We start from the raw sequence: 27,848 nt of genomic DNA, 5'->3' as shown, positions 1-27,848 counted from the left end.
TACAAGTTTAATTCTCCGTCAAATATTAATGCCACTGGGTGCTTCAGTGAACTGCCTTTGGTATGGTGCCGCCGGAGCTCACACTAACCTGTTCTACATTTTATAACTGAATTGCAGGGCTTTTTCAGGAGAAGTCAGCAGAGCAATGCCACCTACTCCTGTCCTCGTCAAAAGAACTGCTTGATTGATCGAACCAGTAGAAACCGCTGCCAGCACTGCCGATTACAGAAATGCCTTGCCGTGGGGATGTCCCGAGATGGTGAGCGCCCCCAGCTTGAGTGGTACGGTAGCACGTGGTTGTGAAAGTGCCCGCTGAAGCCTGGACCCAGGTCTGCCAAACTATGCCAGGGTCAGCTGACCGGCTAATGGGAGGTGGGAGTGGTGGGGAGGAGAAGTGTCTGGTGGTCAGAGCACCTTCAGATTCTTGATGTTTCGGATGTTACTGAGGGTGGATTGGTGGAAGGTAAGTATCATCTGAGGGCCTTCATAAATATACCTCCTGTAGCCATTTCCCCACCCCCATAGCAAACACAGCTAGAACTAATCGTGAACTTTCCTTCATGCTATTAAGCTCCTTGGAGGTTGGGATGCAGGGGCTTTTATGCCGACGGAATATCTTGACTCACATACCAAAGTCAAATATTTGTACATACAGAATGTGTGGAAATAGTGCAAAGTATGGCTCAGTGGCAAATGTTCTTTTCACTAAAAGAAGTTATTTTAAGGAATAGAGACTACCATTCAGTAACAAAACATTTCACGATCTTCCTGGAAAATGATCTTAAATAACTGAATAATCAACACCAGATTTCAGGACAGTTATGCTTACATGTGGAAACTGGGCAGAAAGTCCAGCAGGTCCTTTTTGAGGATTTTTCCTAATACACCAGCTGGCTCTCTTAAGACATCCTTTTGAAGGAAAATGTCTCCTTCAATAGAATTTCAGCCTGTGGAAAAATACTTCAGAATACAGGGTGGGCCTTCCCATAATCAGATGTTCTCAGGGCCTGTGAACCTGCCCAGGTCCGAGTTCACATGTGTTCCTTCATATTCTAAGGGGTCCACTTTGAGCATCCCTACAAACGTGAAGTTTTTTCCATTGGAAGACGGAAATCGCAGAACTTATATCATGTTCTGAGAAATTCCTGAGACATGCAACTCTGTGGATTTCATCTTCCAATGGTACTAAACTGACAGAAGTTAGGTGTATCTCTTGTGAACTTCTAGGTAAAAATCAGAAGTTGTATGTGCCTTTTCTCAAAACTTTTCTTTCACTCACAGGAAATGATCACTGTTAATATTAAGGCAAAAGTTAAAACACTATTGCAGAATCACAGTAGAACAAGTTTCATCCATTGATAGTAATCCTTTGGATGTCCTAGAGTATTTTTTTTTTTTTCAAAAAAATTAAGTCCTTTCACTGTACTTCCTGGCAAGTTTGCATATAAGAAATAGCACAGGCCTGGCGTGGTGGCTCACACCTGTAATCCTAGCACTCTGGAGGCTAGGTGGATAGCTTGAGCTCACGAGTTCAAGACCAGCCTGTGCAATAGCGAGACCTTGTCTCTACTAAAAATAGAAGAAAGTGAGGCAAGAGGATCACTTGAGCCCAAGAGTTGGAGGTTGTTGTGAGCTACGATGCCACAGCACTGCACCCAGGGTGACAGCTTGAGACAACGTCTCAAAAAAAAGAAAAAGAAAGAAATAGCACAAGTTATAGTAGGCTGGGAGTAAAGTTTGGTGCTTATAAAAATTATGGGCCTGCAATTCAAAGCTCACATCAGCCTGCTGGCTGTCTAACCAGCCCCACCCAGCTTTGTCATCTGAGTCATGAAAACTGACCGGTATTCCAGCTCACTGGTTTCCTCTGTGTAAGAGGACAGCACATCGTCCTTGGCAGGGAAAGAGTCCACCAGCTGGCCAGTATTGTGGCCTTGCTTCCCAAGTACATGTCCATTTATCCTGCCTCCCCTCCCAGACTCTGGTAAGTAGGGGGATAGTCAAATGGATGAATGTATCCACCCTGACAGGTATAAATTTAGCCACAATCAATTAGGAGAACTCAGTTCCTTCAGCAGAGACTTTACCTCTGTACAGAGTGTCACAGAGAAGTAAATGAGTTAGTGGGAGAATTCAGACAGGGAAACCATAGGGTTTGTTGTTGGTTTGTTTTTTTAATTATCTGGGTGTTTCAGGAGAAATCATTTGGGATTCTAAGTGAACTGGAAAGTCACGACAGTCATTGTTCCATTTTAAATATGAGGACACCTTCCAAGGAGAAGTGTCATGGCCACAACTCCATCCAACAGGGATCTGCCTTTGCTCTTTCGGAATGTTGACGCTGTCCTCACTTGAAGCTAAATGAGAACAGCAGAAATTGACATTTAAATATGGGCCCCAAGGTTTCCTGGGGCTGCCTTGACCTATGAGTGGAGGAAAGGGCTTCTTCTGTCCGTAGACTCAGACAGAATTCAGGGAATTACAACCAGTCTGTTAAGGCCTTGAAATGAAGACCCAGATTTGGCAGTCTGATGGAGGAGAACCGTATTCAGGTGTATGGATGAGTGAACTGAATGGCACTAAGGGGAGGCTGCTCCTTGCACCCCCACCCCTGGGCTGAACACGGGAGAGAAGGAGGCGGTCTGGGCCAGCAGTGTGAGTGGAGAGTGAGCAAAATACGTGAAGTTACCTATCGGTGGTACCCATGAGCCCAGGGGATATGACAGTGGTAAAGAAGAGGTGGAGTCCGTCCAGGTCTCTCTTACCCAGCCTGGGTCTGTTTCTGGGACCCTGGTTTCTCTGAGATGTATGTTTTGCTTATGGGAGGCCTGGAGTGAGCCTCTGTGGGTTAGGCTGCCCTCCGCCGGGATGATGCCCTTACTCTGTGGTCCTGGATTGACATTGAGACTTCAGAGGAAACCCCTAAGGCACACAGGAGAGGGCAGTGAAGAAAAGCACGTTGTATATGGTGTGGTTTGGCTTTTTCTCTTCTAGCTGTAAAATTTGGCCGGATGTCAAAGAAGCAGAGAGACAGCTTGTACGCGGAAGTGCAGAAGCACCGGCTGCAGCAGCAGCAGCGCGACCACCAGCAGCAGCCTGGGGAGGCCGAGCCGCTGACGCCCACCTACAACATCTCGGCCAACGGGCTGACGGAACTTCACGACGACCTCAGCAACTACATCGACGGGCACACCCCCGAGGGGAGCAAGGCCGACTCTGCGGTCAGCAGCTTCTACCTGGACATACAGCCTTCCCCAGACCAGTCAGGTCTTGATATCAACGGAATCAAACCAGAACCCATATGTGACTACACACCAGCATCGGGCTTCTTTCCCTACTGTTCCTTCACCAATGGGGAGACTTCCCCCACTGTATCCATGGCGGAATTAGGTAAGGGCACTCATGCCCTTTGAAATAAAAGGGGTGCATTTGACTTTTCTCTTTTGAGTTATATTATTAAAATGATGAAATTCACCTTGAACCCCGGTTCCCAGCATTTGGGCTACTTCATGCTCCAACTTGTTCCCCTGCTGTTCCCCATGGCTTATCCAATAAATATATTGACCTCTCAGCATGGGGATAGGACAAATAATCATACACAGTCTTTAAATTCTGCAGCTCAGGGAATGACCCACATTAGCTTCATTAGTTATTTACAAGGTAAATAACTGTATGACATCATTTAGTTATATTCCAGGCATTGCTTTGTACCTAAGGTGACAAAACCAGCAGCCCACAAACAGAACCTCTTTTTACACAGGCATCTCTTTATGGGTCTAAATTTAAATCCTTAAGAGCGAGGACATTTGAAGCCTGGTCTTTAACCATTGAACAGCATTCAAGGTGTATCACATTTTTTTGACCAGGGAAGAGTTTTAAAATTGTTAATGTATTGCTGACATTTAGACAGTTATATCAGCTTCTTGTGGGATGGGGGAGAATGAACTGTTTATACTGGGCCAGCATTTGTGAAGGTCCGCAGCTAGCTGAGATCAGCCAGGCGCTAGCTAAATACCTTTTATTGGGCCCACGCCCCTTCTCTCCTTTATATCATCTGTACATCCCTCATAGTTATCTAAGTTTTTCAATCCTGATGTATATTATAAATGTCCAATGGAAATTAGCTTCTTTACTTGCCAAAATGCTTTGATGATAGACATTGGTGAGCATATGATGTACTTCATATAAAGCTCGCCATGCCAGAAAAAAATAAATGTCATTTTCTTATTGCTGGGACATTGCTGCTTCTTGGGAGATGTGACCTAGAAAGGTTGATAACACAGATGATGGAAAACTTTCCATTTCAAGGAAGTTGTGTTAACATCCTCTGCTATTTTTAATCGATTTTTAAGTATGGCACTATTATTAGAGAAACTTTGATAAGAACCTTTGTAGTTTTAGAATTTGATCTGTTCCTCCTGGTGATTCCTCACACAAGGTTATAATCCTTTGGGATGTTTCAATTAGTTGCTACCGAGATGACTAAGTTAATACGAGGAGAGAATGAAGACTTCAGATGGAAAAGAACCAGCAGGTTCTGACTTGAGCACAGAAATCCTCAGTTCACAGACATAATGGCTGTGTTCTTTAGATGGTTTCTCCACCTCTGTACCCCATAAAACATCTTTTAAGTGAAAATTTATATTTCCAGTAAAATCTTTCTCCAAATAGAACAAATTGAATGTTCTTTACGGTTTTTACACAAGCATCTCTTTATGGGTCTAAATTTAAATCCTCAAGAGCAGAGACATTTTAAGCCTGGTCTTTAACCACTGAACAGCATTAAAGGTGTATCACAGCTCTTTTGATTAACAGAGAAACCTCTGAACTAGAAGCCAAGCTGAGCAGTGGTAGGTTTGATTTTTTTTTTTTTTCTTGAACTAGAACAAAAACCTTCCATTTTTGTCGTGAAATCTTGGTTGGCTGAGCCTTAAGCAGAACAGTAATGAAAGTAAAATTTTCAGATATGAATAAGGATTTGATTGAAAGCTGACATGATACCATGAAAAATGACCTGACTCACTTAGGTTTGCTTCCTCCTTACCTTTAATACCAGTGAATCTGTCCTGTTTGCTTGTCAGATGTTCAATCCTCAAATAAATCCATCAGCCTTAGGCAAAGTGTTGCCCTTGAACGTGACACTGTGGCTAAAAGTGCGCTAATACCCAAGTGGGGCCAGGAATGGCTGAACTGATTCCCAAGGTTCCCAGACAAGTCAGCTTCCCCTCCTGTGGTGGTCACTTCCCAGTACAGCCTGGGAGCCCTGGGCCTCATATTCTATGTTCTTTTAAACTACGGATTCTTCACAAGCATCCCATTTTCTAGGATGAATTAAATCAATTCATTATAAGTAGTAGTCTCAAACCCAAAACCAAATTAGAATTTGTCTGGAAGGGATATAATTGGGCTCTAATTTTCTACTTACACATGCAGTATAGTTCAGGGAGCTAAGAACACCATGAAAATGGCCCAATTCCTTCTGCTCCTTCAAAGCTACTAAAGTTGCTGGTATCTTCTCTGCTATTGATTAACTAAGACTCATGACTTCATTGGAGGCTACATTTTGTCATCAGATTTTAAACAAATGAAACCTATTGTACAATAAGGAAATAAAATTATAGATTAATGTATCCTAAGTCCCAAGTCTGTCTTTCCATAATAGTATCTATTACTTTTAGTGGAAAATTCATCTTCATCCTTAGCTAGGAAATCGTTGCCCTTGATGTACAATTAGCACCTGAATTATCTAGTCCAGATAAACAACCTAGGTTCATTTTGTTTTTTAAAAGCGCTAATTGTATTTTTTACTAAAATTGATAACTAAAGCTTCATCAGTAGAGATAACTGGTATATTGGGCAAAGCATAAGACCGGAAGTCAACTTATATGGATTGCGGTCCTAGCCTTGCTGTAAGTTGTACAACCCAGCGTTAATCACATAACCTCTGCAAGCTGCAGTTTCCCAACCCACAGAATATGGAGGGTGCCTGAAAAATGTATGCACACTTTAAGAAAGGGAAAAACGGTATTAAAATTGTAATGCTCAAGTCATGTTTGACTTCTGCAATTACGACAGATACAAGATAACAAACGTTATCACTATATATTGAGTATCCATTTTTTTGGCACCCTCTGTATAAAGTTTAAGAGCATAGACCCCAGGACCAAATTGTCTGTGTTTGAATCACAGCTCTGCCACCTGCCAGCTGTGACATCTTGAAGAAGTCACTTAACCTCACAGTGGCTCGGTTTTCTCATCTGTAAAATGGGGATAATGCTAGTACCTTCCTCCTGGGGTTATTGTATGAATTAAGTGAGAAAAAAAATATGTATATGTATGTATTCAGAATAGGTATAAGTTATATGGGTCTGGCACATATTAAATGTTATATGAATATTAATATTATTATCATTATTGTTATTTTTTGTAAAATGGGTAGTTTGGGACAGATGATGTCTAACATTCCTTCCCACTATAAAAACTCAGAAACCAGGATTTTCCATCTGAAGTGTCTAGACGTTGGCTCATTGGTGAGGCGCTCAGTCTAGAGGAGGTGAGCTGACTTGCCCTAGTCACACACCGAGATAGGGATCTGCTGAGTCTCAGAACAGAAACCAAGTTTTCTAAATGCCTGATTCCAAGGTATTTCACTATTCCAGACGGTTTCTCTGAAAGACCACACTAAATTTTCAACTCTTATTCAGTCTGACCATATTCTTCTTTGCTAAAATGGAGATTTAAAAATAGCAAAGTGTCTAAAATCTTACACTTGCCAAATCCGCTGTGAACTAGAATCAAAGGTGAGCTGTTGGTGTGAAGGCAGCCACTGCCCTCTACTGATACGTCACATACACTGCAGACATGGTCGGCTCACTTCTTATTGGTTCTCGTGAATAGGGGGATCCGTGGCAACATGTTTTAGGATAAAGTGAAACAAGGTGCTCACCATCTTATGAACTGTAAAAGAAGCATAACCTGGAAGAAAATTATCTGAGGCTCTTCCTGTTGTTCGCCCTGCAAGGTTTCCTCTGCTTCCTGGGGAACACACCTGGTCTTCATCATTTTTTTCCATATCTGCAAAAATGGGTTTTCATTCTAGTAATGATCTCACATAGCGAAGGCTGTTGCCATAGAAGATAGTTCACTATGTTATTTGTGAATTTATTTTCTAGCTTCTGACTCTCCATTATTTCTGTCTTTCCTTTTCACAAGTATCAGTGACTCTAAGACATAATTTGCTGGCTGGCTTCTCCCTCTTGCCCTAAGTTTCTCCCTGTCTCTTTCCTTTAGTTTTTTTTCTTTTGTTCGTGTTTTATTTTTCGTGTTATTTATTTTTGCTGTTTGAGTGTCTGTAATGTGCCAAGTAGGGCCATTAAGGTTTATTACTTTTCAGTGTCTCCAAGGAGATTCTGGTTTCAGGCTCCATTTAAGCAAACCTGGACTTTCTTCTCAGAAACAAGTCTGCTTTTGTTTGAGAAAGCAGGAACATAGTTCGTACAAATAGACGCTCTTACTAGTGTTACCAAGTTTGCATTCAGCACCCTTCTTTTAAACGGCTGGACTCTGAATGTATTTAAAATGCTGAAAGGGGGATTTTTTTCTTTTTTTTTTTCTGTGGTTGCACATTCACAGAATCTTGTTGATTCTTTTTAAAAAACTAATTCAGTCATCCTTCACTGCTATGACTATTGCTACCAACCTGCCTCAAGCTCTTAGTCCCTCCCATCTAGATTTTCTGCAGCTTTCCCCTCGGTCCTCCGGCCTGAGCCTCTCTGTGCTCCAAGCCACCAAGCACAAAACTGCTTGCCCTATTTCCCCATATAGACTTTTCAACACATCAGCTTTCCCTTAAGGATCCTTTTGATTCTGTTACATCAAGTCCGAACTCAGTCCGAACATTCAAGCTCAGGGTCTGGACTCTTAACCTACCTATATTTCTATTTTGACCATATCACTTTATGACAAAGATGTATCTGCTATAAATGCCATATTTGTTCCTTAATACACCATCCCGCCTATGTGGAGCTGGTCCACCTCCTGCCACTGCTGACCTGCCTACCAGTCCTAGCCTTTCTCCAGGGTCCAGTGGATTCTCCCTTCTGCCAAGAAGTATTTCCTACTTCCACTTAGTCAACATGAATCTCCCCCTTTTATGATGGCAGCTATTATGTTCTTCTTTCTCTCCTGATAGAACTCAACTTTATGCTTTTTATCTAATGTCCTGAGTTGTCCTTTCAGTATGTCCGTACTTGTTCACCAGATTATAAACTCCTAGAGAAAATTCTTGGGCGTCTATTTCTTGAGTATCTTCAAACACCCTACACTCAAGCATATTAATAATTAATGTTTTGTGGTATATGCTGTGTAAGCCTCCCTGCTTCAAGTGCTCAACTCATTTAATTCTTACAGAAGCCCTGTGAAATAAGTACTATTTTCCTCATATTAGAAATGAGGAAACCAAAGCACAGAGAAGTTAAGTAACATCCCCCAGATCGTACGGCTAGTAAGTTGCACAGCCGAGATACAGACCCAAACAGTCCAGCTCAAGTCTATTTATCAACAGATACACTACATGAAATCACGTGGCAGACCCTTGGTAATGCTTGTTCTGCAATTTGCAGGAAAACAGAAGAAATGCATAGCTGTCATCATAAAAAAATATCATTTTCTAGTTTTTCAAGAATAGAAATAGTATTTTCCAGGCCAATGTGTGTGGCCGATGTTTCTTCATACGAATTCCAGAAAGAAGCCATATCAATTATTTCCCATACCTATCTGGTTCATTTATTCCTAGATGTTGGTATAAAGACACAGAACAAGGTCAAGGTTAGGAGGGTCTTTGAAGTCACCAAACCTTATTTTCAAATGTTGGTTCTGCAAAGTCCCTGTCCTCCAGCCTCATGTTCTCAAACATGGAAGAGTTCCAAATTGCTTGTTTAAAGGCGTAAAGATAATCAAAATGGGTTTGGGACATTGCTTTATACTTGTTGATTTTTAAAGCAAATACTAAACCACTGGTGATCAAAAAAAAGAACTTGGCTTTTCATGTTTGTGGTCTCCTGTTTTCTCCTTAGAACACCTTGCACAGAATATATCTAAGTCACATCTGGAAACCTGCCAGTACTTGAGAGAAGAGCTCCAGCAAATAACGTGGCAGACGTTTCTGCAGGAAGAGATTGAGAACTACCAAAACAAGGTACAGGCTGAGGAATTCCCCAGGACTGAGGCAGCACAGGGCCTGGTGTGGGGACAGGAGATCAGCTAAGAGTTCAAACAGACCAAACAATGAGTGTCTTTCATCAGGTATCAGATTTCTTCCTGATTGAAAAATCTTTCTTTCAGAGTTGCTCTTGGACTTGAACTTTTGCCATTTCACAGAGAGCATGTGAAATTTCAGCAACAGCAAACAATTTTTATTTGCTTTATAGATATAAATGTATCTCCTTTTGTTTGTCAACAGGGGACTAGATGAAGTAGGTTCTAAAACCCTAAATGAATTGAGATTTGTCCTGATGTCACAATGGAAGGTTTTAAGGTCTGGAAGTTGATGTAAAATAACCTCAGCCTTACGTTTCCTGGAGATTAACAGTAAGGCGTTCAGAGAGTGTGTACCAAAAAAGTTTGTAAGCTATGGTCATAACTGCAGTCTGAGCCTAGCAATATGAGGCTAACAATTAGTACTGCTGCTTGCCTTTTTAAATATAAAACACTCTCATCAACAAGATTACCTAGGCCAATGTTTTTCAACTTTTTTTATCTCACGACTTACTTGGACCTATAGTTAAATGTAACGCAGCACACTTAAATTATGTCAACCAAAAAAAAAAGTAAAAAAAAAAGAATATACTTAATGTGCTTTGAAGTTCTCTCAAAAATTATTTGATTGATGATCTTTAAAATTCTTCATGGCACACCTAAGATCCTCTCAGGGCACACCAGTTGAAAAGTCACTGATCTAAGGCTGCGCCTGTGGCTCAGTGGGTAGGGCGCTGGCCCCGTATACTGGGGGTGGTGGGTTAGAACCCGGCCCCGGCCAAACTGCAACAAAAAATAGCCAGGTGTTGTGGTGGGCACCTCTCTAGTCCCAGCTGCTCAGGAGGCTGAGGCAAGAGAATTGCCTAAGCCCAGAGTTGGAGGTTGCTGTGAGCTGTGACGCCAAGGCACTCTACCGAAGGCAACGAAGTGAAACTCTGTCTCAAAAAAAAAAAGAAAAAGAAAAATCACTGATCTAGGTTAATCCTCCCCTTCCTTTTACATACGAAAAAACTAGTGTCCCTTGGCATGTGGCTGGAGTGTGAAACAGCAGGACCAGACCATGCCTCCTGGAATTCAGTGTTTCTTCCACCCCATCATTGGTGGAAACAGTCTTACACTAAGATTGGGGATATGGGGGAATAACAAATGCTCCAGGTTGCTCTGAAACTGAATGGAGGGTGAGTGTATAAAAGGAATTTAGAAAAAAAAAAAAGGAATTTGGCACAACAAGTTGGGGAATGACAACACATTAGCGGCCAGAGATACAAAAGAAAAGCAAGAAAGCAGTAAGAACAGCAAGGCATGTGAAATGGGATTTCAGAGTCAGAGACATTGGGGTTTGAATCCTTGCTCCTATACCTGCTCGCTGTGAAACCTCTGTGAGCTTTAGTGTCCATTTCTGAAAAATAGAAAAATATGCTTATGAAAATAAATCGAGACAAGGATACCATAAAGCCCCTTGACCGTAGTAGACACACAGTAAATTAATCCACTCCCCTTTCCTGCCCTTCCCCAAGGAAAGTGGTGTTTATTTATCCCAAGAGAAAATAATTGCTTCTAAGAAGAGCCCGCTTTGCTATCCTCTGCGGCTGAGTGCTGAAACATTTGACATGCTTTGCTTTCGGGACTCTTCTTTTAAGCTTCTGCTACATAACATCACATCTTCCTGGAGTATGTTAATGTGTTTCCCTCTTTAACAGCAGCGGGAGGTGATGTGGCAATTGTGTGCCATCAAAATCACAGAAGCTATACAGTATGTGGTGGAGTTTGCCAAACGCATTGATGGATTTATGGAACTGTGTCAAAACGATCAAATTGTGCTTCTAAAAGCAGGTATGTGCTTTGCAAGTGAATTTTGAGATCTCTCCCTAACCTGCTTTCACCTGCCTATTAAAGAAATGCTTGGTAAGGAAGGTGTTGGGAACGGTTTTTCTCCAATGATAATAGCTCAGGTTTTTCTTAGCAGAAACTGGGTTCTTTTTGAGCCCATGTTCAGAAAATGCTCCCTCCCATTTTGCTTCTCTTCTGGATGAAAAGATTAATTTGAAGGACACCTGCATGCCCCAATTTTACCATCACCTGTGTTTTGTTTCTACTTTCCAGGTCCTCTAGAATTTATGATGATTGTTAGGAAGAATTCCTGGTTTTGATTGTTTTCATAAATACGAATTAATATTTTCCTGGCAACTTGGAGAGTCTGTGTTGCAAGATAGAAGAGGGCCAAGGAGTAATTTGTCAATCAATCCTTGCTTCAGTTAAACAGGTTTTTAGCTTCAATAGAATGGTCTTTTTTTTTTTTTTTTTTTTGCAGTTTTTGGCCAGGGCTGGGTTTGAACCCACCACCTCCGGTATATAGGGCTGGCACCCTACTCCCTTGAGCCACAGGGCCACCCAATAGAATAGTCTTTAATTCTGGGAGAAAACTCTACCTTTTGCATAGATAGCTGATGTGGCCGAGAACCCACCAGCCAAACTGCACACAGCAGCCATTGTGCTGTATCTGAAGGGGTCTCTACATTCGCCTTAGAAAAAAACTCACCAACATCAAATGACCCAAACCACTTCTGCCCCTGCTTAGGTTCTCTAGAGGTGGTGTTTATCAGAATGTGCCGTGCCTTTGACTCTCAGAACAACACCGTGTACTTTGATGGGAAATATGCTAGCCCAGACGTCTTCAAATCCTTAGGTAAGGAAATTGCAAGATGCTTTGTCTTTAAGTCAGGGACACAGGAAAAGAGGTGGGTTGGGTGAAAGCTCTAATCAGAAACTGATTATTCACAAACAGAAATGAAAGGATTTTGTACCTATTTTACTTTCTAATTAGTCACTATTAAAAAAGTCACATAGCTCAATGCTTTTGGTCTATATCACATGTAAAGATCTAGAGTTTCATTTCGTTTAGGTGGTAATCAAAGGGTTTTATATTATCTATCCATCTAGTTTCCTTCCAGATTTTAAAAAATAAGATTTGTGGGGGACATACACGTATTATTCAGATAACTTAGAGCAGCCGTCCCCAACCTTTTTGGCATCAATGATCAATTTCAAGGAAGACAGTTTTTCCAGGGATAGGGTTGGGAGGCGGGGAGGGTGGAGGCAGAGCTCAGGTGGTGATGCAAGCAATCGGGAGGAACTGCTGTAAATACAGATGAAACTCCTACGCCCCATCACCTGCTGATCACCTCTGGCTATGCAGCTGGGTTACTAAGTTCCATAGAAGACATTTTTTCCCTGGACAGGGGTGGGGGAGCACAGAAGGGAAATGGAGCTTTGTGGCCCAGTTCCTAATAGACCAGACACTGGTAGCAGTTGGCAGCCTGGGGGGTTGGAGACCCCAGACTTAGAGGTTGTGATTTGATAGATAAAAATCAAACAAACAGCAGTAAGTCTTCCCATACCCTGAAACAACAACCATTAATAAGAACAAAATGTAGATATCAAAGAAAAGTATAGATAAGTGAAACTATAACATAATTGATAAATAATTTTGGGTTTCTATAATTTAAATAAAGTAGAATGTACTCATTAAGAAGAATGGAACGCTATCCAAGATGTGTTAAGTCATTTTTTTAAAAAAGTCACATGACAGAGGACTATATAATTAAGTATAGCATAATCCATTGCCTTCTAAATATGTCTACATAATACGAAAATCGGATAGAACCGACACCAAACTTGACCAGTTTTGAGGGACTGGATTATTATTTTAGGGGACTTTCACCCTCTTTGTTTTCAGTTTGGTAAATAGTTGTAATAGTTTTAATCACCAGAATGTGTCATTTGTTAACATTATAAAGGGTGTTTTAGATGAAAACACAAATGAGTGAATTGAACATGCCAGGTTAGGCTGTACTGGCTGGAAGTGTGGGCTGTGAAGTTGGACAGCTGGCTTTGCCTCTCCAGGTGTACTTCCTACCTTTGTGACTATGAAGTCTCTTTTTCCTCACCTCTAAAATGGGGATGTTGATGATAATTCCTCCTTCATAAGCCTATTGCAAAATAAGAAGAAACTCTAAAAATCTCTTAGAGCAGTACTTGACATAGTAATCACAACTGAAGTTCATGCTCCTTGTTTGTAAATGATGATGGTGGTAACTAAACAGATGATTCTTCGATGATTTTCAGCTATCAAACTGTAAAAATGTTATTACTATTCCCTCTGGATCTGTCACCACCAGATTTTTTTCACCTTCTCCCATATTTTTCTCCTACGATAATTACCAAAATTCTAAACTGTCTTCATTTTAATTTTTGCAGGCTGTGAAGACTTTATTAGCTTTGTTTTTGAATTTGGAAAGAGTTTATGTTCTATGCACCTGACTGAAGATGAGATTGCATTATTCTCTGCGTTTGTACTGATGTCAGCAGGTAAGTGACAAAATTGTCCAAGATAAAGAATTTTTACAAGGTACATAACGTTTAGTGGCTAGAAAATATGTGAGAGCTGCCAAGAGAGGTCACCGCCTTAGTAAATCTAATTAAGTTTTTCAGCTGTTACCCTCTCTGACTACCCCCAACATATATTCTTTCAAAAACACCTTATATCTTTCAAAATAACATTAAGAAATGAGAACTGAATAAAACCCAGTCCACAAAAGTTATAGTGGAGTAGGGTCGCCCTTCTTAATGCCAGCCTCCAAGATGATGTGGTTTTTAAGACATACTACTCTTTTCTTAAAATCTGTTTGGATAGGGCGGCGCCTGTGGCTCAGCGGGTAGGGCGCTGGCCCCATATGCCGAGGGTGGCGGGTTCAAACCCAGCCCCGGCCAAACTGCAACAAAAAAATAGCCGGGCCTTGTGGCGGGTGCCTGTAGTCCCAGCTACTCGGGAGGCTGAGGCAAGAGAATTGCCTAAGCCCAAGGATTTAGAGGTTGCTGTGAGCTGTGTGATGCCACGGCACTCTACCGAGGGCGATAAGGTGAGACTCTGTCTCTACAAAAAAAAAAAAATCTGTTTGGATATCATCCACTCATTTATCTGAATAGAATCTGTATTTTCAATCAGTACTGCTTCTTGGGGATAATCACTTTTGCAAAGTTAATCATCTTCTATTTGGAATTCTTACACATAAAGACTTTATCCTAAATTAATGACACTTAGGTAATTTGGAATTTTATTGACAGTTGTAGTTGCCTTGGTTTATAAAGCAATCTTCATATTTTCTAAAAAGGCTAGCAGCATTGATACTGAATATTTTATTCAGAAATTCACTTACTAGAAAGGCTTGAGGGGCTGTGGCAGCTTTATTTGCACTCCTATGAGTAGGGCCTTATACTATTTAAATGTCTACTCTTTGGAAGGTGCCTTCTTTTCTTTAAGTTATCAGTAAAAATGGAAGAGTTTAACACCCTGTTTTATCACTGCCATAGATTACTTTTCCATTCCTTAAGAGCAGACTTTGAAAGAGAGTGAAACTAGCCTATGAGTCCTAAATCCCAATTATATATAAAATCAGCACATTGTATCCCATAAAGGCATCAACGTATACATGATCTATGTGTTTATGACTTAATTTAAAAAATAAAAATAAATAACTAAATAGAGTGGCGCCTATAGCTCAGTAAGTAGGGCACCAGCCCGGTATACCGAGAGTGGCGGGTTCGAACCCAGCCCCGGCCAAACTGCAGCAAAAAAATAGCCAGGCCTTGTGGCGGGCGCCTGTAGTCCCAGCTTCTTGGGAGGCTGAGGCAAGAGAATCGCCTAAGCCCAGTAGTTGGAGGTTGCTGTGAGCTGTGACGTCACGGCACTCTACCAAGGGTGACAAAGTAAGACTCTGTCTAAAAAAAATAACTAAATAAATAAATATGCATTGTGGTATGATAATCTGCACCTAAGGACAGGAAGAATGGGGTGTTCTGACACCAGGTGGGAGGAATACTAACGAAGACCATTGTTCATGTTTAGATCGCTCATGGCTGCAGGAAAAGGTAAAAATTGAAAAACTGCAACAGAAAATTCAGCTAGCTCTTCAACACGTCCTACAGAAGAATCACCGAGAAGACGGAATACTAACAAAGGTAAGAGCCAAAGGTTTCCGGTTGGTGTGGCCTGAATTTTCCCATGGCATAGATCATGTTGCCGGCAGCCCTTATAAGTCATATAACCAATTCCCAGAAGTATCAGGAAGCAACAGGCTACTAAAAAGAAGGACATCTCCATTTCAAAAAATTCTGTTGGCCTGCCTGAGTAATAGTGAGACCCCATCTCTACTAAAAATAGAAAAAATTAGCCAGGCATTATGTCTGGCACCTGTAGTCCCAGCTACTCAGAAGCTGAGGCAAAAGATTGCTTGAGCTTAGGAGTTTGAGATTGCTTGGGAGTTTGTTTTTCTTTTTCTTTAAAAAAAAAAAAAAATTCTGTTGGGTTAAAACTCACTGTTTAGGTTAAATTCTATTTATTATCACTGATGAAAAAGTGTCCTGCAATTTGTAGGAAGAAAAGTTTTTTAAGCATTAATCCATTTTGCAAATCTTCCTCCTGTTCCATCAAAGTTCTGCATTATGGAAAGGTAATGATTTGCGTTGATATAAACTAGAAAAAGCTTCTTCGAATGTAGAAAAGGAAGTTATAAAGGACTAAAAGAGTTAATCAAGATCGCCATATATTCTAACAACAGTTCTATTTCCATTAGTCGTTAGTAATCAAAAGTAAATGAATTTTGTATTTTCTTCATCACTTTCCCATTACTACCTCTGTGTTCAAAGATAAGGATTCATTTTTGCTAATTATTATCTTTCACAGTAAGAATATAATTAGGATGTCAATTTAAAATATGCTAATAGACTTCAGTAGTATGTATTTGGTTTTAGAAAAAGCAGCCCTAAATTATTTTATCTGTTTTATCATTTGGGATGATCTGAGAGGATTTTGGTATTGTTTTCCTGTTTGTTTGTTTTCTTTTCTTTGTATAGCTAGGTTAGGTCAGACAGTGGAAGTTAGGGTTCAATTGCTGTTTTGTTTTTCCTGCTCATTCCTGCAGGAAATTCCTTTTCTCTTCTTAGGTCAGACAGTGGAAGTTAGGGTTTTGTTTTTCATTTTTGCACCTAATGAGCAAATGGGGGGGGGGCAGGAATGGGAAATGGAGGGAGAAGAGCCTTCTGGATCTTCACTGAATTATCCATCTTCAAGCCCAAAGACAAGGGTTATGTTAGGTTCTTTTATTATAGAGAATGTCTAACATGTGGACAAGATCTGGTAAAAAGTTTCCTAGGAAAATTATTCTGGGTGGAAATACTAAGCATTTTGCCTTTGTATCGTGCATGAGAGACTAAACGCATGTTTGCAAATCGTATTATTACCCTCAGCTAGTAAATAGCCAGTGCTGGGACTTCCCTTTAGACTCTCAGCCCCGGAATCACTTTGTTGTACTTGTAGGCAAAACTCTTTACTGAGAAGAAAGTTGCTTGAATTGGAATTGACTAGTGGTAGTTCTGCATGAAATATGTTTTCTGCAGGTGCAGCGTCCTCACTCTCCACACCTGCCCCCTCACCTCCTTTCCTATCATCAGGCAGCAGTAGAGGGCAGGGTCCCCAGAGCAGAAAGCATCTTAAAATAGGAAGAAGAATCCGAAGACCTAACTTTCCCTCTCAACTCTGCCACTGACTAGCTGAGCCAACTTGTGCTTATGAACATATTTTTAGGTTGCTAAGTTGTTTGTGTTCAAAATAATACTAAGTATATACCAGGCATTCTAGGATAGAACCGTGTCATCTTTTATTTTTACCAGTCCTCTAGTAACTGGATGTATACGTCGCTTTCAAGTGTGATTCACCATTATAAACAGTCTCATAAAGCCCATCCAGATTCCCTGATCTTTGACTCTCATGCCTGTTCTCTCCTGACGACGTGTCCTTTTTTTCCCACTTACAGTTAATATGCAAGGTCTCTACATTAAGAGCCTTATGCGGACGACATACAGAAAAGCTGATGGCATTTAAAGCAATATACCCAGACATTGTGCGACTTCATTTTCCTCCATTATACAAGGAGTTGTTCACTTCAGAATTTGAGCCAGCAATGCAGATTGATGGGTAAATGTATCACCTAAGCACTTCTAGAATGTCTGAAGTACAAACCTGGAAAAAAAAAAAAATTAACCGAGACACTTTATATGGCCCTGCACAGACCTGGAGGCCCACACACTGCACACCTTTTGGTGATCGGGGTCAGGCAAAGGAGGGGAAACTGAAAACAAATAAAAGTTGAACTTGTTTTTCTCATGCATATGATTTCCATTATGCCTACAGATATGGACCCTTTTTCTGTCTCCACTTCTCAGTCTTTGACCTCTGTTTACAGCAGAAGGAGGGTACTAAAGCCGGAAGATTTCCTTTTCTTGTAGCTCACTGCCCAGACTTGCTACAGAGTCACCAATCTGTCAGTAACAACAGAGAGTCCAGCAATAATCGGTGACTGGCGTGCATAGCGGAGGTGGCGGCATTACTTTGCACAACTTGCTCTTTGTTTCATGAAGGAAGTTTTTATTTTTTCACCGATTATTGTCAGTCAGCAGGACGGCACGAAAAGGGTCCATAGCGGTAGCAACAATAGCATTATAATATATTACAGGGTAAATGGGCATGAAGACTATATATAGCTAAAAGAGATATTGTTTATATATTGTTTTAATTAATATAAAATGTAGTTACTGGTGTAGCTTTTCCTGTTGAATTGATAAGGCACTTTCATTTTGCACCTTTTTCTTTAAATTAAATGCTAGCGTGTTCACTGTTGTGTAGCATGTGTACCAGAAACACAAGTTTAACTGAGAAGGCTTGGAAGGTACTTCGGAGGTGTTTATGCTGCTGTTTACAAAATGACTTTTAAAAGACTGGCTGGTCATATCTAGAAATCACCACGTTGGATTTTTGTTTTTACGTGTGAATTGGGGATTAGACTTGGAACTCTCCCAAAAATTCTACTTCGCTCTTTGACAGGTTGAAAGACAGATGTGTTTATGCTTCATACAAAGTTGGGTGATTGATTGTGCCGTGGTCATAGACCATCATGCACGTTTTTGTTTTAAAGCTTTTTAAATTGCCACTTCACGGAGGGGGGAAGGGGAGGCTCATTTTACACAATTCAGGAGTTACATGGACTCAGTCTCAACTTGCAGTTTTTTTGCTTCGAGAACAAATCAATAACCAATCTCTTTGGAATCTAGCTTTTACTGTGGAAGGACCCAAAGATTCTATCAGAAGCAAACACATACTCCCCAGGGGAGGACAGGAAGCATTTCCTTTGCGAGTGTTTATGTTCCGGCATAATCTAGGAACCCTCCAAGTTTATCTCATTATGAACTAATTCTAAATTCTTACTGTCCATAAAGGTTATAATTCTAGAATATTGTCCTTCCTATTTGATAGACAGTGGATAGGAAAGTGAGATAGACACAGCATTTCGAACCAGTCTCTCTCACTAAAATAGTAAATACTTTAAGCCTTTAAAGTGAAGTTGATGCTAGCTGCAAACATTTACTCTTGTATTTATCTTCACTAGAAAACTGTGGACTGTAATTTATTTTACTAAATATGTACGAGATTGTTTGGCTTTTGTGTTCAGGTGAGAAATATTGAGGTTTTTTTTTTTTTTATTTAATTTCATGTTGTTATTGTTATTGTTTTTATAATCCCCAGTTGGGGGAGGGGAAAGCAAGAGTCTGGTACACAAGTATGCATAGTTTAAAAACAAGTGACCTTTTGGGAATGTAAGAATGTAGAAGATGATTTTAGTCACACTAGAGGTGGGACTCAAACTACTTGTCTGTCGTCAAAGCCTGTGTTTGTACAGAAAAGGGAGCACCTTCCCAGGGTGTAAAGGTAGGAGTTTTCTAAGCTGCCCTGTATATTGGTGAAAGAGTCTCCTCTGCCACAAGGGTCCCTCCAGAATCTTCCACAGGAATTTCCCCCTGCTAATGCCATGCCAGGTTGCCCAGTGTGGGCTCCTCAGAGCACGTCCCTCTGTTGTTAACTACACTGAATTTCTGACTTGTTTTCTGAGGGCCTTGGAAAAAAAGAACCAATTATTCCCACAGACATGTGTATGAAGCCTAAATAACATCCCCCCCTCAAATTTTTTTTTCAAAAATATAGTAAGGGAAGACAAGAGTAATATTCCTTTAAATTTCTTACAGGCATGTAAAATTTTATGTGTTTATATAGAGAGGCTGTCAGCATATAGTATTTATATTTGGGCAAGAAGGGTTAAATCAAATTTTTAATATAAGTAAGCATAGTTCCTTTAAAGATCAATAGTATTTATACTCTGATAAGAGTACCAAGCTTAGTTTAGTTATTTATTTGTCCCTTTTTTTCTCCTTTGGGGGAAAATGGTGTGGTGTTGTTTTGAGAGGGATTTTTGTTTTATTCTTTTTTTTTTTTTTTTTGTCACTTAGATTCACTAAATTTGGGGATGGTTTTATTAAAGTGTATTAACTTCTTTTTAACCAAAGCTTTCTGAATATGACCAGCTTCAGGTGCTAGTGCATTAAAGAGCAACTAAACCTAATTCCAGTGTCCATTTGTGAAATAGTAAGAGCTAATTGAACTTCTCTAAGGGTGAGAGAGAACATAATGTTGAACTTAAAAGAAATTCCTTTTCCCAGAAAGGATTTTGCATATTCCTAATGCAAAAAACATGAGACTCCAATACTGGTAATAGTCATGCCATGGTGACATTGCTTTTATGGTAAACCAAGATAGAGTAACGTCATGCTGTTTCTAGGTGTTTCTGAAAGAAAAGCAGGTCTGTCCTTACTTCATCAGCAGGATGGATTGGGATCTAAGTTGGGATGTGAAATTAAATAATAAGTTTAGTTGAATAAACTATGGAGTCCAGAATAGGATATGAAAAACTTTGCATTTTTATTTTCTTCCTTATTGTAAAAACACCTGGGCAATGACACAAACTTTTTGGTGATATCAGAACAACCATTCTTAATAGTTCTTAGAGTTAAAGTTTCCTAAGCTTAAATGTCCAATAATAATCTTGGAAGGATTGGAACCACGTCATTGTTAACCCGGCTACTGTAATGCCCTCCCTATACAATTTTTTTTCCGTAAGGAAAATGAGGCTATTTGTATAAAGCCTGAAGACCTTCTGTTACAGTGTTGTCCACTTGATTGTATTACATGGTGAAAAAAACTGGCCTTGGTCACAATGCAAACAGAAGTGCAGATGAAAGTGCTTATTGGACAGTTTGCAAATTATGTTAAAGCTATGGATTTTTTTTTAGTGTTCGGCATCTTAATTTGTGTTAAAAGTATGGATTTTTTTCAAGTCTTCAGCATCCTAATTCACCCTTTATGACTTAAGAAAAATATGGCTTAAGACACTGCTTCTAAGTTTGGTTGTTCTTTATGGTGCGGATACCCAGATATTTGTAAGCGTGTGGAGATAGGCTGAGAGTCAGGTGAAGGAGAGTGTGTGTGTCTGTGTGTGTGATCTGCGTGTGTGTGTGTGTGTGTGTGTGTGTGTTGGACCGCTTCTAGGCTACTAAGTGTCAATGGAAAAGAAAATGTATTCAAAATACTTAAATCAAAACTAGAAGATGGAAAAAAAAAAGATTTATTCTATACAAAGCCTTGTCTGGACCACTTTAGAGAGACTTCTATTTTTTTAACCCTTCTATAAATATTTGATGGCACTTGAAATATTCCTGCAATAAAATGTGATTTGTGTAAAGAAAAAAAAAAGATTTTGTAATGTGAAACAAAGAAAGAAAGTAATGTAATTTTCTAAAAAAAAAAATACAAACAAACAAACTTTGTATTATTTTCTTGATGGAATTTGTCTATCTGTCTTTGGAAAACTTTTTATTTCATTGAATGTGCCATAGTAGCAATGTGTGTTTTTAGTTTCAGACTAAAGACTAGCTAGCTGTTGTGTTCCGACATTCCAACATGCAAAACAACCTAGTAGGATCTTTAAAGAAAAGGTTTAAGTAGTACGTAAGCTTCTCTCATCGTTGCTTTTTTTGCACATGAACTTCATCCCTCTCTAGTGCAATATGTACATAGAGCACTTGCAGGTGTACTTGATCCCTCAGGGAAAAATACATATTTGTACAGTTTTTTGGGTTTTTTCGTTTTCGTTTTTGTTTTTTGTTCTGCCTTTTGTTTTGGGCTAAGGAATGTCGATCGAATCACTTGTTATTGTTGAGGGGCAGCCAGATAATTATCCTAAAGCCACTGTTTCAAACATTGATTGTTTAGATCATGTGTCCTTCCAGTGCTATGATTTTAAGAGAATAATAATAATAATAAAAGGTTATTTTCTGACAGTTCTTTGTGCTGATTGGTGAAAAAAAAAGGGTAAATAAGCACCTTATGATTGACTTACTGTGAAAGACAATCCATCTTAGCATCAACGATAGAAGCCCTATCATTTTGGAGTTGGGGTTAAGAGTCAGAAACAATGTGCTCAGGGATCTTCTAAAACTCTTAAAACAGGGTGGCCAGTACTACTGGGACAAATTGTGTTTTTTATTAATAATAATGATAATAATACTATCCCTCCAAGGCACAAGCGGACTGTATAGAACTGTGTGTGTGTAACTCTGCACTGTTGTCTTGTTCTGTTGAGATCAGTTTTGTGTGAAAGCACTGACTAACTTCCAAAGCAAAATCATGCCAGTGCGTTCCCAAGTTAAACTGATAGGGAATGCACCCACCAAGAGCATCCTTCCAACGACAGTCGTCGCATAGTCCATTTACCACTTCTCTAATCAGTAAAATATCTGGGATAAACATAGGTAGCATTAAATGTTAAAAACGATTCCAAATTCTACACATTATGGGTAAAAATTAAAAGCCAGAGATGAGAGAGGAGACCTGCCCCTGTCTCTGAGTACAGTGAGATAGGTGAAAAATGAAACGTTTTTAAAATGCCAGCAACTAACGATTGTTTTCACGCGTTCTCCTCTAGAAGCAAACCAAAAATTCCTTCCTGCAAAACAATTCTTACTCCTTGGTGTGTGTCACACTTTATGGGGGCAAGACATGATTGCAAGAGGGACTTTACCTAACAATTACAATCAGTGTAACCTGGTTTATTGTACCCTCAATGAATCCCCAACAATAAAAAAAATAAAATAAAATAAAAACAAAAAAAGAAACAATTTTTACTTCTACATTTGTTATTTATGTCTGATAAGTTAATACAAGACCTCATGTCTAAAGACAAAACAAAACCGGCCTGTATGACAGCCACCTTGAGTCAGCTTTTAAGGTTGTATTTTATATTTTTGAAATACAGTTTTGTTATATTCCTATCTATTACTTTCCATAAAGTTAGACAAGGTCAGTGGAATTATTGGCTCTGATTCTTCCACCCCTGGAATACAGACTCAGAAGAATATTTACATATTTTCTTACGATGCTAAAAGAGCATAACTTGGGAAAACATTCCGTGTCTACCAGATGAAAAAGATACCTTTACCATTTTTTTTTTATAATAAAGAATGTTGAAAATGGCAGAATCTCTCCTCTCTCTCTTCCTCACTCTCTGTGTGTCTATACAAACACACAGGTTATTGACATTTACATACTATTACATGTGATTGCCACTTCTACTGTTAAACCCCTGGAGATAACTTTATACTATGGATCAAATTATGTGCCCAGAAATGCAATTGCAACAGCAAGTCTTGATCTTTTGCCAATAGCCTATGACACAGGTATTCATTCTGTCCCTTTATAAACACTAGGATTATAAAAAGCTTCCACCAGAGTTGATTACAGAACCTCTGTAATTTTTAAGACAAGAGAAGACTGACTAGCAATGTCTCCATAGTGCAATTGCTTTTACTTCTGACTCTATTTGCTTGTTTATAGGTATAAAGGAGATCAGTTTTGTCAGGCTCTCAGAATAATTTTTAAAATCATCTAGAAGTCAGACTTCATGCCAAGGAGCCATCACGGGGCAGGGGTGAGGAGAATCTCCATGTTCAACCAAACCTTCAGAACTTAGAGCAATAAATACATTCAGTCATTTACGTATACATGAATGACAGAACCGTCAATCCAAATAGAAACGACCTTTTTTTCAGTGATGCAATGTAACATGGAGTCGTGTTCTGAGAAAGTGAACATGAACGGGTTAGAGTTCATGTCTGCGGCTTACATTTAGTGTCTTTTAGCGTACTTTACCACCTTCACAGCATCACACTCACATTTTTTTCTTCTTTCCTTCTGAGAACAATGAGAGCGAGCTTGCTGTTAGCTTTCACATGCTGCACACGCCATTCTGTTGTTCTCTGAGAACAACTAAATTCTCTACTTTGTTCACGTGTGATTCCTTTCTCACCGTTACTATTTTAATGTGGATACTATTTCTAGGAACTTGCTTATCATTGAGAAGATTGCATATGTAAATGCAGATAATTCTTGAGCAATATCGTGAATATGATTTCACAAAACAAACAATCCACATGTACTGTACACACCTTCCTGGATCCAAAATTCTCATCCATAAGCGTCTCAAATCTCATATTAAACAGTGGTCAATTTCTAAACATTAGGACATTAGCTGGCTGCTTCTTTAAATGTACCTGTATCGTCTGCCTGCTCCTTTTGTGGAGATGTGTTTTTGTATTGGATGTTTGGGCCAATGGGAGGCTTCAAGCTACAACATATTTTCCCAGTTTAAATATATTTAACATACGACAAACCCCAGACAAGGCTTTTAATATGTATAAAGAACTGCAGTGTTAGGTGGTTTATTTGCAAACCGTTTTCAATATTGTCCATTTTTATGGCACCTTTAACAATAATCTTGTTTCCAAAGTACAAAAAAAAAAAAAATAGGTTAAATAATCTAGCCATAACTGAATGTCAAGCAATAAAACAAATGACTTTTGTGCATAGACTTAAAAAAATACAAATTTTAGACATCTGCATGTAAATGCAATCTCTCGTTTACTGCTTTCTTCAACTTGAGCAATTGATTCCTTATTTACTATTAACTTAAGAACTTGTAATGGCCTGTAAACATTTTCTCTCTAATACTTCTTTCACATTTACCTTCGTCCCTGCTTTTGAGTCATAATATTTAATGTTGTTCTGCACATCTCTATCCAGTTAACTTTTTGGCTTTCATTCTGTATAGATAAGAAAATGTTATATTATAAACAGCCTACTCAGTGCAAATATCTATCTGTTTATCAAATCCACAATATGCTGTATAATACCGGTTTTACTATATAATCTATTTTAGACATAGCTGTTTAGAACTAGAGTGTGCTATTTTTGTGTTTTTCTGATGTGTGGTGCTAGATAAGTTACTTTTGTGAACAAACGAAAAAAAAAACCCCTTTTATTCCTAGACAATACCACCTTTGGGTCTTGTTAATTTCACTGAGTATAACTATATATTTGTATATATATACATATATATATATATATCTACCTGTGCCCAACTGGCAGCTGTATCAGAGTGCTGGATTTGGGACATGCTTTTCTCTTTAAATACATAATATCATTATATAAATTATTCTAGAGTATATTTAATTAGGATAAAATTACTTCCTTAGTATGGATATTTGACATCTATAGGGTGAAATTTGTTTATAAATATGAATATATGGAAAGTTATTAGCATTTACTTTATGTTTGCTACTTGGCTTTATACCATATCTCAAGAGCTGAAAAATAATTTGCCAGGCCTTTAAGATCCTAAAGAAACATTCTCATTTAATGAAGTAACACATTTTTTTTCTGATTAAGGAATTATATTATTGGCACCTGACAGAGTTGTACGCGGAGCCGTACATGTAGTTGTACACGGAGCTCCTATTAGAGACAATAGCCATTTCTATACGACGTCTTTGGAGGCTTGATAGCAAAATCAACTTTTCCCCTCCTACGTGAGTCATGAAAAGTATGGAGACATCACTGGCGGAACAGGGGCCATAAGGCAAATTTGACAAGGGATGTTCTGTTTTAATATGACCTTAACCAGTTCCATGAACTGAGTGAAGGACCTGCATTTTAAAAGTCATTTAATAATCAACTTTAATTAAACCCTTTCACCCATTCTCCCAATATCTACTGGCATTGTTAAAAATCAAAGTATATCAAATATCTAACTAAGGATGTAGTTAACCTTATTAAATATTGATTAGAATTGTTCTGTAATATTACTGAATTTGTAAGATCTTCAGCAAAGATTTTTGAGCAATTTATAAGTATAGAGCAAATGTTTCTGTTTATTGCACTTTTGTAATTGAAGGTGATGAATCTCAAGCCATGATTATTGGCTTCCATGCACTGCGTATTTACCCACAATTCTAGACGTTTTCCATTTTTATGGAAAAGTTGCTGTTCCCTTGATCACAAATGCAATTGTGTGGTTAATGAGCGCGAATGCTAACAGTTAACCTTTTAAAATGGATTGGCTACAGTTTAGGGAGAAATCTCTTTTAATACACATCATGTCATTCCTTAACTGCCTTGCTTGGAAAGAGATTAAAACCTTATTTTTTTTTTTAAAGCACCATTTAGCATCCTAAGCATTCTGAGGGTAGAGATTGTACTTATCTCTTTGTGTCCGCACAATGGCCAGCACATGTCAGCATTTGATACCTGATAACAAGTGTGCCCCAAGTAAAACTTTTCTCCTGGGTTGTTTTGGTAAATTTACAAAGTAATCCAAGCCTTAGGGTTAACATTTCCTTCTACAACCCAAGTATTAAGCCACATTTGAACAGACCACATGAAATGCTGATTCTAATTGTGTGTAGGTCTTGAGGATTAAGCACACAAATTTCACAACCTCTTTGAGTAACAAACTCAGCCTTCTGTAAATATACATGCAAGTTTGGAAACAGTACCTATACTGTACCTATAAATATATGCTGTCCGTTTTGTGTACAGTATGTAAAAATCTCCTTTTCTGCCACACTAAAAATGCAAGCCATTTATGGGAACCCTAAAAATAGTACTGAACTAAAACTTTGCTAATGATCTTTATTAGAGGATCATCCAACTTTTCACTTTCATTGGGTTTTCTTTTCAATTCACTCTTACAGTAGTCTGCTTATTTCCAGCTGTTTATTTTATTGAGTCCTGAATAAAAAAAAATATTTTGATTCATTTTGTAAATACAAGCTGTAAAAAAAAAGAGAGATTTAATGTTGTCTTTTAAATACTGCGATTTTCATTCTAATATGAATGTTGTTATATTGTACTTAGAAACTGTACCTTTAATATTACATTACCTTTATTAAAAGTGCATTGAACACATCAATTTTAGATGTGCTTTATGTACTGTTATCCCATAATAAAACTTCAGCTTCTAATGGAACACTTGCCTTGTTTTTCTTTTGTTACTGAGTTGCATTTTACACAGTTTTCTAGCCTGCATTTAGTCTCTAGTGAAGAGTCTAGTAGGACTTTGAAGCGTGGTCCACAGCTGTGACCTTGTCCAAATGCAGAATCCCAGCACCAACCCAGACCTGCTAAATCAGAATCTGCATTTCTATATATATACATATTTTTTTTTTAGAGACAGAGTCTCACTTTATGGCCCTTGGTAGAGTGCCGTGGCATCACACAGGTCACAGCAACCTCCAGCTCCTGGGCTTAAGCGAGTCTCTTGCCTCAGCCTCCCGAGTAGCTGGGACTACAGGTGCCGCCATAGCACCCGGCTATTTTTTTGTTGCAGTTTGGCCGGGGCTGGGTTTGAACCCGCCACCCTTGGCATATGGGGCCAGCGCCCTACTCACTGAGCCACAGGCGCCGCCAGGATATCTATATTTTATATAGATATACATATGAAAGTTTGAGAAGCACTGGTCTATGGTGCAGTGCTTTGGAAAAAAAAATCATTCACTTTAATTTTGCGGAGAAAAAAATGTCTACAAGGATCAAGCTATCCTTTTTTTTTTTTAATGGTTGGGGATTCATTGAGGGTACATAGAAGCAGGTTACATTAGTTGCTTTTGTTAGATAAGGACCCTCTTAGATTTGTGTCCTGCCCCCAAAAGGAGTACCACATCCCTTGACCCCCCCCCACTCCCTCCCTCCTTGCAAAGAAAGAAGTATTAACTTACCAGGTAGCACCCCTGGATTGGTAGTTGTTAGAAATGCAGAATTGAGGATTCTGAGGCTGCTTCCTGGCTCAAAGGAGGTGCCAAGGCTGATTAGAGATATCTTCCCTGAATGTAGAAGGACAGAAATCCTATACAGTCTTCCATGTCATCGATGCTTTAAAAATCATTAAAATGAAATTGCAGAAATGATGCCAAAGACTGTCCAAATTCCTACTACCTATGCTATCATTGCCCCACCCTCTTCTTTTGAGTAGACTACTTAGGGGCGAACCATAAATTTAATATCAGCTAAGTATCATTCCATTATAATGTGCAAAAACTTTTATATTGCTTTTAAAGAAACTTCAAGGACAATCAAATTATAAAATATGCAGAAGTCACAATAAAGGCAACTGAGCTAGCATTTGCCTCCACACACACACTAGAATGTCCAAGTATCTGTAGCACTCAGGAGGCATTCAATATATACATGTGTGAATTGATCCCCAAAGCTGCTACGTGTAGCAAACAATCAATCCCTAATCCTGCTTTATTACAACCAC

At 39.1% G+C, this 27,848-nt stretch overlaps 1 protein-coding gene across 3 annotated transcripts in view; it reads left to right on the top strand.

Annotated features, from left to right (window-relative positions):
- The window catches only part of RORA (RAR related orphan receptor A), a 188,385-nt gene extending 161,827 nt beyond the window's left edge, over window positions 1-26,558 (top strand). For all 3 annotated transcript variants that reach the window (XM_053595818.1, XM_053595816.1, XM_053595817.1), the window contains 8 exons: window positions 118-259; window positions 2,995-3,390; window positions 9,075-9,196; window positions 10,956-11,088; window positions 11,834-11,941; window positions 13,513-13,623; window positions 15,161-15,273; window positions 17,127-26,558. In XM_053595818.1, the coding sequence (XP_053451793.1) occupies window positions 247-259; window positions 2,995-3,390; window positions 9,075-9,196; window positions 10,956-11,088; window positions 11,834-11,941; window positions 13,513-13,623; window positions 15,161-15,273; window positions 17,127-17,291 (1,161 nt within the window). In that variant the 5' untranslated portion in view covers window positions 118-246 and the 3' untranslated portion in view covers window positions 17,292-26,558. The remainder of the gene's footprint in view (window positions 1-117; window positions 260-2,994; window positions 3,391-9,074; window positions 9,197-10,955; window positions 11,089-11,833; window positions 11,942-13,512; window positions 13,624-15,160; window positions 15,274-17,126) is intronic.
- Window positions 26,559-27,848: the final 1,290 nt, after the last annotated feature.

Source organism: Nycticebus coucang, chromosome 6, assembly GCF_027406575.1.
Source record: "Nycticebus coucang isolate mNycCou1 chromosome 6, mNycCou1.pri, whole genome shotgun sequence".
Lineage (NCBI taxonomy): Eukaryota > Metazoa > Chordata > Mammalia > Primates > Lorisidae > Nycticebus > Nycticebus coucang.
Note: the sequence above shows the minus strand (reverse complement) of the source record. Positions and strands in the feature narration are given on the sequence as shown.